Genomic DNA, 15,048 nt, shown 5'->3' with positions numbered 1-15,048 from the left:
TGTTTGCTCCATTCAGTGGCGGGTTCCGAGGCAGACGGAGCTTCAGCGGATGGGAGCTGCCGTTGCACAATAGAAACGGATCTTCAGCCAGCATCACTCAGAGGGCAGCAGCCACAGGAGGAGGTAGATCCCATTCTGATAACAATTTTACAATCGGCGTACAAAAGGTCTCTTGTCTCCTTACAACCCCGTATTTTGGGGGCGTTTTTTCCAGAGCCTCGACCCTTGCAACCTTTCCTCTCTCGACTGCCTCCCCCCTTTGAAACCTGGCCCCCGGCCCTGTCGCCTGCGTGTTGCCAGGGTGAGAAGAGGCCGCTCGCTTCGTGCCCTGGCCGAGCGTGCCACCGAGCAGCAGCCGGAGGGTGTGCGATGGGCAGGACCGGGGCGGCACCGAGGGCCGGGAGGGCCCGGGCATGCGGCCAGCCCCGTCCTCCTGTGAGGGTACACGAGGCCCGCCCGGGAGCCGGGAATGGGGATGGAGGGAGCTCCGTGTCCCCTGGGGCCGACTGAAGCCTAGTACAACAGCAGCTCACCCCTGTGTGTCGGCAGGCCCCGAGGCTCGGCCTGCTGCGGGGGGTAGCGGAGGCCTGCCGCCCTCGGCCTGGCCGGCCCTGGCGGCGGGTGGAAAATACTTCAGGTCCTGCCTCAGAGGCAACAGGGCGTGCGCTGCCCAGGCCATGCAGGGTGTGTGTTTACCAGCTGTCAAAATGGGTGACAAGTAGCCGAGAACAAGCCCCATCATTGGTAGCAGCTCCTCGGGTCAAGCCTGGGAGGACGCTGCCCCCAAATTCCCCACATTTAGCTCTTTCTGCAGCTCCTCGGTGTTGGCTGATGGACCCCCATGATGACTTTCAACCTGTGGTGAACTTTGATGGGCCTAAAAGCTAGAGAGTGAAAGCTGGGAAGTTGCAGAGCTGCTGGTGCAGGGTTGGAAGAGGAAACATGGTCAGGCTGCCTGGTATTTTTAGAGCTAGTCTCTCTGGTCATTGGGTTTTGCTTCTTGGCTATTAAAAGAAGTGGTGGTGGCTGTTTGAAATGCCACTGTTGCAGGTTCCATGTGCCCCTTGGACTTGCTGCACTGTAATGTTAAATGGTACCAGATAAGTGCTCGTCTCTGAGCAACTTGGTGTGTTGTATCATGGCATCAATCTCTTGAAGAAACGTGAAAACTTGCAACCTGTTAAGGGGCTGATAAAAAAGGACAGTCTTGTAGCCAAGCAAGCTATTGTTTGGTATCTTTGCATTCTTAATTCCAAAAAGTAGTGAACAGCAAAGGGAAATCTGTATCTGTGTACATACGTGGGTAACAGGAAGAGGCAGACAGAATATGAAACTCTGCAAGTAATCCATGTGTGTGTGCAGCCACCAGTGCCTGACATAAGGTCTGTAGAAATTTAGTCTGGGCGTGTATTTTAAGAGAAAGTGTGTGTTAACAGTCCCAGAACAAAACTTCTGAGAGTCCTGTGTGGTAGCGTTACGAGTCAGCAGCATGAGTGCAGACAAGATTTGAAGCTTTTTCTTCTGCAAACTAAGAGCAAAGCTGTCAAAATGCATGGTAGTGCGCTGTGCTTGAGTGAGTACTAATTGAACATTCATCTTTACGACTGGTGGCAGCCCCTTTATTGCAACAGAAGGAGCACTTCACTGTTACTACGGATAGTTTTTCAGATTCTTCTGTAATTTAAAGTCCTAACTGTAGTGCACAGCGATGTTTATAAGCGGTTTGCAGGCTTATACTTTACCTGATTGGCACTAAATGAACATGTGGCTTTGTTTCTCAGTGTTTATTGCTGAGCTGTTCTGGGAAGAATTCCCTTTTATAAGTGTGTAGCAGTTATTGAGAACATCCTTGTTTCACTCTCCTATCCAAAAAAAAATCCCTATTTGTGAACAGAAGAAAACAGTTCTAGTACAGGAATGTACCAGTTCTGCAGAATAAAGCAACAGTGACTTTCTGTGTATTTCTGCAATCTTTCTAAGGATTCTGCAGGATAAGGCCTTTTTCCCACATACACAGATGCACTTACCTTTACTACTGGTAGCCCTCCCAGTCAGACAAATGGAATAAAATCAAGAATGTGAGTACATCTTCTTGTCAAAGTAGATGCTGCTGCAGTTTCCACAGTACAAGATAATGGACTGACTTCAGAAAAATATTTAGGCCAGATCATTAATGTATAATAAAATAGCTCTTTGATGTAGTGTGATAAGAACTTTTATGAACCAAGACTCCAATATCAAATCATTTAGTCCTACTTTCTAGTTGTGCTGCAAGAAGTTTTATAATATTGTAAGTTAAAGCAATTTAGAGAACACATGCTCTTTTTGCAAAGGTGTTCTGCTATTATTCACTTTTGAATTTGCCTAAGTGTGCTATATTTGCTGGATGTTTCAAGCCTCATGTTATTAACTTTCTCCACTGAATTACTGCACATCTAATTTTTCTCCTTGCTGAACCGGCTGCCTCAGAATAAGAGGGAAGAAAAGTAGTTTCAGTATCTTGAAGATCTGCATCCAAAGTGACCAGCTTATCACTGCCAAACACTTTATTAGTAACACCTCCCCATATGTTTGTTCCTTTTAATCTGCAGATCTCAAGATACAGTAGAAATATCCTTTAAAGTGACAGCTCAGGACTTTGCTGGAAGGAACCTGAAATATTATTACCACCATTTTCTGCTAACTCCCTCCAACAGTGTCTGGTCAGCTCAGGGAATCGGAGATGCTGAGTTGCTGTGCAGGACAGCATCGCCCAGCCTCATCAATCTGCTCCTTCCTCCATATACGTACACACTGGGATGCTCCTGTTGTAAAATGCAAGTGCCCCCTTCCCCCTTGATCTGCAAAGCATGCACTGCAGGGTGGCAGGTGCAGGGAAAGCTGCTTTCTCTTGAGTAAAAGTCTCATTGGGAGATGCAGTTATAGTTGGTACTTGCCTAATGTAATAATTTTCAACTGCTTTATCATTATTGAAGTGATGAAGCCAGCTAGTGTGTGCCTGGTTTGTGTCAAGGCTTCTTTCATTTAGGAAAAAAAAAAAAAGAAAAGATAGTGTGGTGGTGTATCCACACCAGCCCTGGGGTTACTGCAGACTCACTGGATAGATTGCTGTGGCAATGTAAGAGAAAATGTTTGTTGGCCCTAGAGCAGTGGTGCCCAAAATACCAAAACTGATTGAGGCCAGAAAGATTGGAAACTGTGGTGCCTGTATGGGCTTGAATGAATAAATCCAGCTTGTGTTTATCAAGAAAAAGTTTCTATTAATGCACGTCTTGGTAATTTCTGTACATGAAAGAAAGACTGGAACTGTTCATTTACACAGGATTTCAGGAATACTTGAAATAGATTTCTCTTTAGCCATCTTTCAAAGTGAAGGAAGACTGCAGAGTCATGGAGCGCATGTTGCTGTCCACTGAGAGATACTCCTTGCTAAGGTATAATCGACGAGTCAGGTAGCCTGTGCAGGAATTGAAGCAGACCTTGCTTTAATTGACACTGAGCTTCCTGACTCTGAGCAACATAATTGTACCTTTTAAAAGTATGAGGAACCTTTCCCTTAAAGGTAACTTTTGCAGTTTAACAAATCCATAATTGCAGCAGCAAAACATTTGCTCCTAGATAAGGGCACTTGTGCAGTATTGGTAATTAGTTTGACCTGGCCAGATGCCTCCTGATAAGGCACAGCAGAGAGCTGTCATCTGGCATGCCGAAGAATTTAATTATCTTAAATTGTGACACAGCATGTATGTGGTAATAAATAAAAAATTACCCATTGTATTGGTTTAAGTCCAGTGGTGCACAACAGTCTTGTTTAGTCCTTACCATTGTCAGGTACTGAAAGAAGAAAAGAAATCCTTGTTCTGGTTATGGAGACACGTATTTCAGCAGGAATTTTATTCTTCTTTGAATTCCTCTGTTTTTTTCCTAATTCCTCCTCGTGGGAGACAGAGGGCTGAGGTTGTGCAATGTATTTTTTCATGTCATGGCAACACCCCCCTTTTGACAGCTTCTACCATCAAAATAATCTCTCCTTTTTCTTATGGTTAAAGCACCACCATCTCAAGCCTGGCCCCTCTTCTACAAAACCTATCATAAACCATTTAAAAACCTTCCCATGAAGCAGCATGACCCAACCCTTTAGTCTCCTTGAAACCAGGTATCTGTTTGGGGACCCTTTTTCCAAACCTCTCCTTGCACCTTGTTGCCTGCCCAAAATGCTTTGCAGAAGCAGAGCTGGCAAGTACTAGCCACTAGGCACAAGATTTTATATCCCTTCTGTCTTCCCCATGAGACCAGAGGGGAAGTGGTGCTGCCCAGGGCATGTTATTTGTTGTCAGTTGTACCGTGCTGCGTTTAAAATATTTTTATTGTCTGCTGGCATCTTCTGTCTGAGAAGTTGTTAGCGGGAATCCCAAACTCCTGGTGTGAATTTTATGGCTACCCCAGTGCTGCATCTGGCTCAAGCCCCCCTGTGAGCCTCTGCTTGTGGGTGAGCAGAGTCAGCCTGGGAGCTTCGCTGTAAAAAACATCAAGACACTGGTGGCATGTACGGATGTGGCCTTGATTTTTAATCCTAAGGGTTTCTGGATTGTCCTGTGCATGTATTCTTGAGGAGGATTTTGGACTTCTAAAGTGGAAAGACATGAGCTGATGGGTGGCTTGTTCTTGCCAAGTTGGCGGCCAACAGAGTGGGGAGTAGAGGGTAGATGAGTCATGGAGGGCCATGGCCATGCGGGTAGAGCTCTTGGCACTCCTACAGAGGAGTATGGATGGGGGATAAGGCAAGGATGCTTGCTTTGTGTTTTCAGGGTGAGCCACGTTAAACTGAGTTTTGGAGGCAGATTCTTGGTAAGACATGTTTAAAAGTTGCCACAAAAGGAGCTAGAGGAGATGTGCAAGAATGGAGTTGAAATGGAAATAGGAACCGATTGGAAGAGCAGGGAAAGAAGAGCTCAGGACTGAGTTACCAGTCAGGTTTTATGCTGGATATAAATTAACTGGGATTATCTCTCTTGCATATAAACAGAGGGACTGAGTGAAAAATGAAGCCTGATTCTCCCACTTGCTTTATGCATTTGAAGTACCCCCAGCAAGAGAATTGTTTTACGTGCCGGTATGTCACCTCAGAGGAGAGGAGCAGGTCTTCTCTCTCATAGGGAAGAGAATAAAGTAAGATTTTAATCACACCCCTGAAAAGTCTTTTTCTCTCTTTCTCTCTTGATTAGAGAGTTAATTGATCAAGTTAAGAGAAATCTGGGCCACAATCTTGTTTGGTTCTTAAATGCTTATTAATTGCAACAAAGTAATTTAAACTTAGAGTAGGCTGAGGTGTGCTGTTTGGCCTACTTTTTAATTCCATGTTTAAGGCATTTGCTCATGACCCATTGAAGCCCCCCTAACACCAGACTGATGGGATTTGGGCTGAGGTTTGCTGCGATGCTGTAATCCTGTAATCGCAGATTACTTTTAGCCTCATGTGCATAAGGAGATGGACTCACAGTTGTGTAACAATGGCAAATGAACAATCAGAATTTAAAACAGTTAAGACCGAATTTGTCATTCCTAAAGGCTGGTTGTTTTGCAGCACAAAATGAATTTTGCTTATCTGATCCTGATTTTCAGCTGCCCCAAGTTCTGGCAGACCAGTGGTGTTTAGTCCACTGCTGGCTGGTTTAGGGAGGAATTATCATATTAAAAGCAACATTTGTTTGTGGTGCTGGCAAGGCTTCCATTCATCCTGTCTCCACACAGTAAATTTATGTTCTTCACCACGAAACAACTAAACACATGGGTTTTGAGTGGATTTTTTTTTCAGTTGCAAGGCCTAAACAAACAAATAAAGGATGAGAGAAAGCGATCCTGCTGAATAACAGTGCTGCTTTCCTCTATGCTTTATAGTAGGTGAAAGAGAAACTTGGGCATAACTGTTGATGAAAAATATTAAATGTTTGCATGTTCTCTTAATGCTTGGGAAGATTTTGAAGAAAATCCTTAGATTGTAACTTGTAAGATCAGTGTGCCATTTTAAAAGCTGATTATGTGTAAATTTGATTATAAGAAGGTCTTCTAAAGTATTCAGGCTATATTTAAGATAATGAAGTTTTGTTGTTTAATCTAATTTTGGCTTCCATCTGGAAGAAATTAAAAATCCAAACCATGCATCATTTCATTCCTTAAAAATGGCTCATACCTGCTTTACTGTCCTTGCATGTCTCTTGGATGTGAACCTGCAGCCGGGCCAGGGGATGATGGAGCTCTGGCTGCTGGCGTCCCCCACCCACACCAATTGCAATGGAGAGGGGTTCCCTGCTGTGCTGATCCCGGATCTCTGCCTTTCTCCACTGACTCTATAGGCCTGTTGCTAAAGGGATTTGTTGGTTGTTTTTTTTTCTTCTCCCCGTGTCAGGATTCTGCATGATACTGCATCCAAGCTGCATACATCTGTCCTTTCTGGCCTGCCATCTTAATGTGTCTTCATACAGGCCATGGTCCTCTGTATGGTCTCACTGTCATTGCTGTTGTCTCTCTGTGTTGGTGAAATAATGTTTAGAGATGAGTCCAGTACACATTCCCTGGTGGTACTGCATTTTACAAGCACATGATAAATGATAATTTCTCTTCCAAAGAGCTTGCAGTTAATATTTGAGTAAAATGGATTTAGGAGTTATCACCTGGCAAGATTAAGAACTAAGCTTTGAGTGATACTAACAATTTTTTTATTTGTTAGGGAAACATGTCAGTTATTGAAAAGACTATATTCTCTCTAAAAATAGCCTTTTTTTAGGCTTGGAATTTAAAAAAATCTAAGCACGGAATCCAGAGTTCAGTGAATTTCTGACCATTTTAAGTCTACATTTTGTTCTAATCTAGGTTTTTTTCTTGTCCAGGCCACAAGATTTCATTTTCAGAAAGCTGCTGGAGCAACTCAGCTTAAAATCTTTTTGCTGCACTAGGCCAAGTCATTCTGCCCTGCTTGGTATTTGCACTGGTGCCAGTTGCAGGGTCACCACAGAAGGTTAATATTTGCTAATGGCAGTTCTGCTCTGGGTTTATGGTGCAGCTATAAGGCAACACATAGTGAATGCTGGTTGACTACAGCCTACAGCACAATGCTAGCTCACATCAGTGTCCCTGTATTTTATCTCCACTCGCTCATGCACTCTCGTTGTAAAGCATTCCTTTTTCTTCCAGTTGGCTGCTGCAAGGTGATTCTGAGTTACTATCACAGTGTTAGAGCAAAGAGTTTTATCTAGCATGTGCCTATTTCTTTTACAATAGATGGCCTACAAATATGAACACTGGTTCCACTGCCTCTGTATATGAATGATTTTTTTTTCCCAGGTGCAGTATAAAAAAAAATGTTCTCCCGACTAAGAGTAGCTGCCACTCCCTGCATGATGGTGTGTCGCAGTGCACATACGAAAGAAAAAGGCAAGCCACTGATGTTAAACCCACGAACAAACAAGGTTGGTAGTGTGTGATCGTCAAATATCTTATCTTCATCTGGTAATTGTTCAGTGAGCCTTGTTCCAGGGTTAAACCACCTCTAGGACATGTACTGGGCCACAGCCAAAAAAGGGTACAGAAGATGGAGGAGTCAGTGAGCATTTCAAGTTTAGTACCTGGACACTTACAGTACAAGGCCTTCCAGTAACAGCTTCTCCTTCTGTCAGCCTGCGCGTCCCCTGGTTTGCTGTGGTTTACACAATAAATACCGCTGCTTCCTTGTGCCAGATAGTCACTGGTTCTTGCTGGTTATTGGCTTAATTATGGGGCTGGTTGAATTGAAGTAAAGCTTTAGCAGATAGTCTTATAGTTTGCAAAAGTTAATTCTGAAATCAGTCTTGCTAGTTATGGAAAGTCTTTGCCTCTTTGTCCTAGTCCTGGCTTCTTCCTGCAAGACAGAATTGAGACCAAGCCATATCAGTAAGAAACATTCCTGTGCAGAGAGTTGGACAGAGAGCATCTAAAAATAAGCCTTGAATGGCACTAGCTGGGAGGTAGAAATGTTATGTTAATTCCATGCACTGGGAGGAACTTCTCCTAAAAAAGCAGCTTCCTCCCACTCCTTCACAAAAATTTTCCCATTTCCACAACCCAATCCCCAATATCTTTTTTTTCCCAGAGCAGTAGTAGCCTTCAGGAATCTTGAAACAATTAATGTGTAATCTAAAACTAGTAAGAAATGAGATGAGGACGTGTTGGTAGCTGGGCCAAGACATGTAAAGCGGCCAAGAAAGGTGACAAATCCAGCTGCCTCAGACAGGGTATTTCCTGAGCCAATTTAGCAATGGAAGGTGGACTTCCATAGTTTTATCCCGTGTTTTTAATGTTTAGCTTTTCTCCTTTTCCCCATTCTCTTGATTTTATTTTTTTCCCTTCCTATAATGCCTTACATATCCTCTTCGCTGTAAATTTCCTTCCCTTCCTTTTCTGCCCATGGCCCTGACTCCTTCTCTCCCCCTGTATTCTTAGCTCCTTCCCATGTGCCCCATGCGTAGACACAAATAAGCATGTTCTGTGTTAAATTGGCCAGGTGGCAAGCCAGGCACATAACCCTGAGCCTTTCAGCAGAAGGGCTAGGCTGGCTCTTTGTTTTGCACAGCAAAACCTTCTCCCCGTCCCTCTCTTTATCAAAATTAGAAGTTGACCAGTGGGCTCAAAATAGCTGGGGAGGATATTAAGCTGGGAACTGCATGCTGCATCTCCTTGTGTTTTGCCTGTAACTACGTGGAGAATTGCTGCAGTGGGTCTTTTGGCAAGCATGACTCCTAAGTGTTGTGAAAAGAAAGGAAGAAAACAACATACAGACCTGCAGCCATGTTTCTTACAGTTTCTTGTGTGGGATAGTATAGTGTGAGCTGCCTTGATACTGCGTGAATACAGGTTGCCTATACAGAGAGAACTGTTAGAGACTGGCTGACTACAAAAGTAAAATTGAGATTGCTGTGTCAGGGAAGGAGAAAAGAGTAGATTGGTGTGATTTGTCAAGATCAGATTATCTTGAGACTTTTCTGAGCTAGAAACACTTTGACATGCCAGTGGAAATTATTTCAAGCCCTCTAAGCTTTACCAAGTGCTGATTATGCAACAGTATTCAGAAACAAAAACAATAGGTCATTTCTTACTGTTTTTCTGGTGGTAATATCTTTCTAATTTTGTTTTAAGCCTGGAATTCTCTGGTGGACTGAGCACAAGGCAGTATTTTTAATGCCTTTTTTTGAGGAGAAGGGAAGAGCAGCGAGCTGCGTATTAATAGTTGATTTTTTTTTAAACTTCTGAATGTCACCAAGAAAAGATACTTGTGAGAGGGAAAAAAACTTCCCATGTTTGTTTGGCTCTGCATCAGTCTGTTAAGGGTGACACCTGTTGGAATGGATCTGTAAGCTAGTGAAGTGGTAACTGCTTGATATTGGATGCAGTATCTGTATAGAAATGTATTTTGGAAATTCACCAGAGAAATAAATGATTGACTAAATATGCAGAGTACTTTACCCTTTGTGCTTTTCTTGCCCACAGTGCCTCATGCATATATATCTCATATTCATACAGGCATAGATAAAGGGCTTTATCTCTTGCTGGCAGTTTGTCATTTTATGACTTGTTTTAGTTGCTTATGTTTATTTTTATAGTCCCTATCAACTCTACAGAACATCTGGTCTCCTTTAATATATGTGGGCCCTAAAATAAGAGCTGCAAGGTGGCAGCATCACTAACAGAAAACCACCCCTTCCCTCTTGTGCAGATTAATCTGCTCTTTGTTCTTTGTCATTGGAGCAGGTTTTTCTTGTACCATTTATTTTTTTCTTTTCTTTCCCATCCTTACCTTTTAAAGGTGCATACTTGTTGCGACGGAGGGAAGACACAGTCGCTCAATATGAGTGATCAGCAGACTTCGTTTATTGTACCTTACAGTCACCTTTTATGCCTTGTTATAATTAGCTCATACATATTACAAAAGTTAAGCTCATTATTGGTTAGTTGCCTAAATACCAAGCCCACCCCTAGTTTCTCTTCTGTAGTTTTCTGTTCCCACCTGCAACATTCTTTTCCCACCAAAATCTTCCTGTTATTGTGTAACAAGGACAGCCAAAGACAGTGTATTTTGCTTTACTTCAGATAAGCTGAGAGCGATGTGCATTTTTGTCCAGCCAGCTGGACTATGTCTATGTGACCTTTTTCAGCTAGCCAGTTATCCACAATTCCCCTGTTTTTATTTTGGGCGACATAGGCCTGGTTGACCATCTTCAATAACAGCGTTTTAACACAGGAAAATACACAGCCAACTTATAAAATCTCAGTTCAGAAGTATAATTCCAGAAATACTTGAAAAATAAAGTTAGCTTGAAGCTTTAATTTAGATGCTCTTTCTGTTCCAGTGATACAAAAAGTTTTAAAACATTCAAAGGTAATTTTACAGTTCTGAACATGGACTAATGCAAGCTCAAAACCCAAAAAGAAACCAAAATGATGTTTGACTAGGAATATTTGCAAATATTTTAGTGGAAAATCCCTGACCATTAACAATTTTCTGTCCAAATAACAACTGCCCTTATGCAACCAACCAGTCCATACAATTTCTGAAGAATACCTCATTGATATCAAAGAATTAACAAAGGGAAAAAATTAGTTCTAAGCTATATACATTCATAAGTGTTTTTTTCAATAGTTACATACAGATTTACACACTAAGCCATAATGGCTTGTAGGTGATACACACAAGAAGAGTACGTTGCTTATCTGTCTGAATGTCTATGCTAAATTTGACAACTGTGCCACAAGCCAAGCCTACATGGGTGCTGTATGTTATGCACGTTCCTTAACAAACAGAAGTATAATAGACAAATTCCCAAGATCTAGTCCCCAACCTAATTATATTATTTTGTAGCCAATTAAGGAAAATAACACAAATGTGCATATCTACATGTGCATACACCTTTTAGTTCAGAACCAATCTGTGATAAAAGGCCTTAGCCTTAATGGCATCATTGAATCTTAACGAGTACAGTAATTAAAAATGCAGTCTTAATGTAAGTGCGATTTATGGTGACATTCCCTCAAATGCTACACGAGAGTATTTCTCACTCAACTGCCTCAAGGTAAAATAGTAGTATTTGTTAATATGTATTAAAAATCATTAATTCTCTACAATAGCAGTTGACTTCCATTACACTATGTAAGCAAAAGAGGCTTAAGATGGGTTTTCTGTATACTAACAACTTATTTTAGACTGTCTAAACTCAGGTCTTGAAAGATTTCACTCTGCCAGACGTAGAAACACTGTTGCACTCCAGTTGTGATATCCCTTTTCCCAAGTTGTCACATGCACATCTCGCTCAAGCAACATTATTGTTAAAGTTTCTCTCTGCTACATAAAAGCATATTGCACTTGTAGATATAAAAGACAGCACCCTTACTTAGATTATTACCTTATTACCTCATAACTCTTAGTATACCTTGTATCTCTGATTTCATCACTTCAAAAATTCACCAGAAGCAGATAAAACCACAGCCTCAGATTAAACTACACCTTAACTGCTGATTCAAATAAAGGCATTCTCTTCCACATATGCCTAATGCTTACAAATAGTGTTGGCTGGTTTTGATCAAGAAACTATTACTACAATAATGATCAAAAATAATAATCCCGTTTGCAAAATGCCTTTAAGCCAGCCTCCTAGTCCCAACCAATTTCCACATTCAGAATACAGCATAAATACAGAATACAGAATAAATTATCTCCATCAAGGCAAAAAGGCTTCTTTTTAAACACAGAGATGTTTGCTAGTTCAAAGCAGAAACCCATTTCTTGTAGGTGACATCTGAAGCACCTTTTGTTTTGGTTTTTTTTTTTTTTTGGGGGGGGGGGGCGGGGTTGGTGGGTTTGTACTCAATTCCGTATTTTTCCTTGAGAAGCTTAAGCTGTTCCTCTTGTTTCAGGAGTGTTTCCAACTCTGATTTGTCGAATAGGTCCGTATTTCCCAAAGATATCCTACATTTCCTCCGCTGTGATTTCATACGGCAGGTTCCGAATATAAAGGATCCGATTGACCTCTGGGGGCAGCCAGATGTCAGCTCGCTTGGCCGCTTGCATCGCCATGGCGCCGATCGGAGCGGGGGGGGGTGGAGGAGGGGGGTGCAGCCTCGGAGAGAAACCGCGGCCGGGAAGGGGCCTGCCGGGCCGCACGCCGCCGCTCGCCGCTGCCGCGGGGGTCCCGGATGCTATCCCATACGCTAATAACCCGAGTAATTCCTTTTTACAATCTATGTCCCGAACGCTCCGCTTTTCCAAAAAGCATATGAGCGAATCGTACGTCGCTTGTCTCTCCATACCTTCGTCAGCGCTGTTGCAGCCTTTGCGAGACTTCGGCGACGCGTGGCCGGCGGGACCCTCTGTAGGTGCTCCCGGGCGCGGGGACTGTGCCCTTCCGCCTCCTGCGCTGCTTTCAGGACCGGTACCCGAATCTCCGTCGAACCGTGGCTCGCAGGTTCAGCCCTCTCTAGGGTCCCTGTTCGGGCGCCATTTGTTGCGACGGAGGGAAGACACAGTCGCTCAATATGAGTGATCAGCAGACTTCGTTTATTGTACCTTACAGTCACCTTTTATGCCTTGTTATAATTAGCTCATACATATTACAAAAGTTAAGCTCATTATTGGTTAGTTGCCTAAATACCAAGCCCACCCCTAGTTTCTCTTCTGTAGTTTTCTGTTCCCACCTGCAACATTCTTTTCCCACCAAAATCTTCCTGTTATTGTGTAACAAGGACAGCCAAAGACAGTGTATTTTGCTTTACTTCAGATAAGCTGAGAGCGATGTGCATTTTTGTCCAGCCAGCTGGACTATGTCTATGTGACCTTTTTCAGCTAGCCAGTTATCCACACATACTATACCTACATCAACAGGTTTGGGGTTTTATGTTTGAAGGCCAGCTTTCGAACGTTTAGAGTGGCTCAGAAAAGGTCATGAAGTATCTCAGTAATGCCCTTGCTGTTGCAGCCAAACAATTGCAGAACCTACCGTAACTGCATTGCTGGCATCTGTGTATATTTCCAGTCTTCCATGATGTTTGATTTCTGCTCTCTGACAGGGATTCAAATTACAGTTAATTGGCTTCAGGACCTTTTATTCTGCTGGAGATCCCTGCTGTGCCAAGTCAGCATTTTAAGCTTCTTGGGCACTTAGAACAGTTAGGACAGTCTCATTTGTTTAGTACTGACAGTTAAGATGTTATGTATGTTGTGGTAGTGCTTTGGATTCTTGCTCAAGGGCCAGGATTTCTTCTTCCAGCACAGAACAGATGATGCATGAGTAGATGATCTCTGACACTGGTGATGTCCATTCTGCCATGTAGAGTGCATCAGTATGTTTATCTTCACTGGAAATACATGACCTGTAACATTTGTATGCTTGCTTTCTGTGTGCTTGCAGCAAATTTGTGACTGAATAATTTGTGATGCTTCCTGTATTTTAGTTGCTGATGTTTCTACCTTGTGGCACTAGTTCTTGTTACAGTCACACACTTAAGGGAGTATTTTGTGCAGTTGAATTCCATTAGCCCTTTTTTCTATTACTCTGTTCCTCAATATTGTTTGGTTGTTTCATTCCTTAATATCCTTCTCCTGCACTGACAATGCCTCTCAAATTTTTAGCTTCAGCAAATATCTCCAGGACATTGCATTAAACACACACATATATTTGTATTTATGTATATGCTTGGGCACATGTGCATAGGAATACATGATACATTTTTAATAATAATTCAGTGATGGTGCTGCAAGTGGCAGTTTAATCCCAGACTGATTCCTGAGGAACTGTCCTTGTGTCTCATCTTCCATATGGGTGGTCATCTTCTCAAATGCTGTATTTAGCTAGAGCATTCATCAGTTTCATCTGTGTTCATTTCCAGCTTTTCCAGCCCAATTTATTTCAGCCTTACTCTTGATAGATTAGCTTAGTTGAGAAAACTGATTCTCTAAAAAAAGGTGTACATGACCTCCCTGACTTTTGGCAAATATCTGAACAGTGTGTTTCCAATTCAGAATAAAAAACTAACAAAAAAACCACCCCAAAGGTACAGCTAGTTGGACAAAATAAATAGGATGGGACAAGAGAATGTGAAGAAGGGTTGTATGAACTTGGAAGATTTAAAAGCAGATGTTCATTTCCCCTTCCATAGCCCTTTGTCACCATGCTGATTTTTGACACATTTGATTTATTTTAATACTTTTTAAACTGTGTCAGTTGGGTTGAGCAGCCAGGGTGTACAATATGCAATGCCTGTCTGCCTTCCTGGGGAAACCAGGATAAAAGGATGTGGAGATGTATTGCAAATGGTAATTGTCATGTCACTAGGAAATGCAGTGCTTGAAATACTACTACCAGCAGTTTCTAATCAGTTGCAAAGAAAGATCTTAGAAGGCAGAAAACTGATAGAAACCGCTAGTTTCCTTGGGTGTACACACAGCCCCAGGCCAGAAGGCCTGCCACAAGTTTGTGTCCTGCCCAGCTGGTTTGGAGATGGAGAGATTGTGGAGTGGAGGTGGCTTGGTCATGCATCTGCCACTTCTGCAGCTTTTCTCAGCTTCCTTGAGATCTGCATGCTTTTAAAGGGAATTAAATGTGGAAAGATGGAACTGTTTAATCTCTAACAAGCTTTTATCCAGTCTGTCTGAAAAGGTGCCAAAGGTAGAAGGTAGTATTGCACCTCATTTAACTTAGATCAGCTATTCTGCTTAGGACTTGTGAGCTGCTGGGATGGTGGGTAGAAGAAGGAAGGAAGCTCTCTTGGTTTTGTTTTGGTTTTTCTGGTTGTTTTGTTTTTTGTTTTTTTATTCTAAGTTGAATACTGAAGAGGGTCCCCTGTGGAGAGGTGGCCAAGTCACAACAATCACACCAATATGGCTACATGCCGTGCTCACTTTATTAAACAGGTCATATTTATAACTTAAACCGACTGCTCACAAGACTTTACACACAGGTGATTGGATAAAAGTTTCTGGTCATGCAGGCATCCGTCGCTGATTGGTGAGCATGCTGCAGGTGCCTG

The 15,048-nt window shown here is 42.5% G+C and overlaps 1 protein-coding gene across 3 annotated transcripts in view; it reads left to right on the top strand.

The window, feature by feature from the left end:
- The window catches only part of LOC119140819 (NAD-dependent malic enzyme, mitochondrial), a 42,647-nt gene continuing 27,599 nt past the window's right edge, over positions 1-15,048 (top strand). For all 3 annotated transcript variants that reach the window (XM_037372451.1, XM_037372450.1, XM_037372448.1), the window contains exons 1-2: positions 1-123; positions 7,342-7,466. In XM_037372451.1, coding sequence (XP_037228348.1) covers positions 7,359-7,466 — 108 coding nt within the window. In that variant the 5' untranslated portion in view covers positions 1-123; positions 7,342-7,358. The remainder of the gene's footprint in view (positions 124-7,341; positions 7,467-15,048) is intronic.

The sequence above is a fragment of the Falco rusticolus genome, chromosome W, assembly GCF_015220075.1.
Source record: "Falco rusticolus isolate bFalRus1 chromosome W, bFalRus1.pri, whole genome shotgun sequence".
Taxonomy (NCBI): domain Eukaryota; kingdom Metazoa; phylum Chordata; class Aves; order Falconiformes; family Falconidae; genus Falco; species Falco rusticolus.
This window is presented reverse-complemented; position numbering and strand designations above follow the sequence as displayed.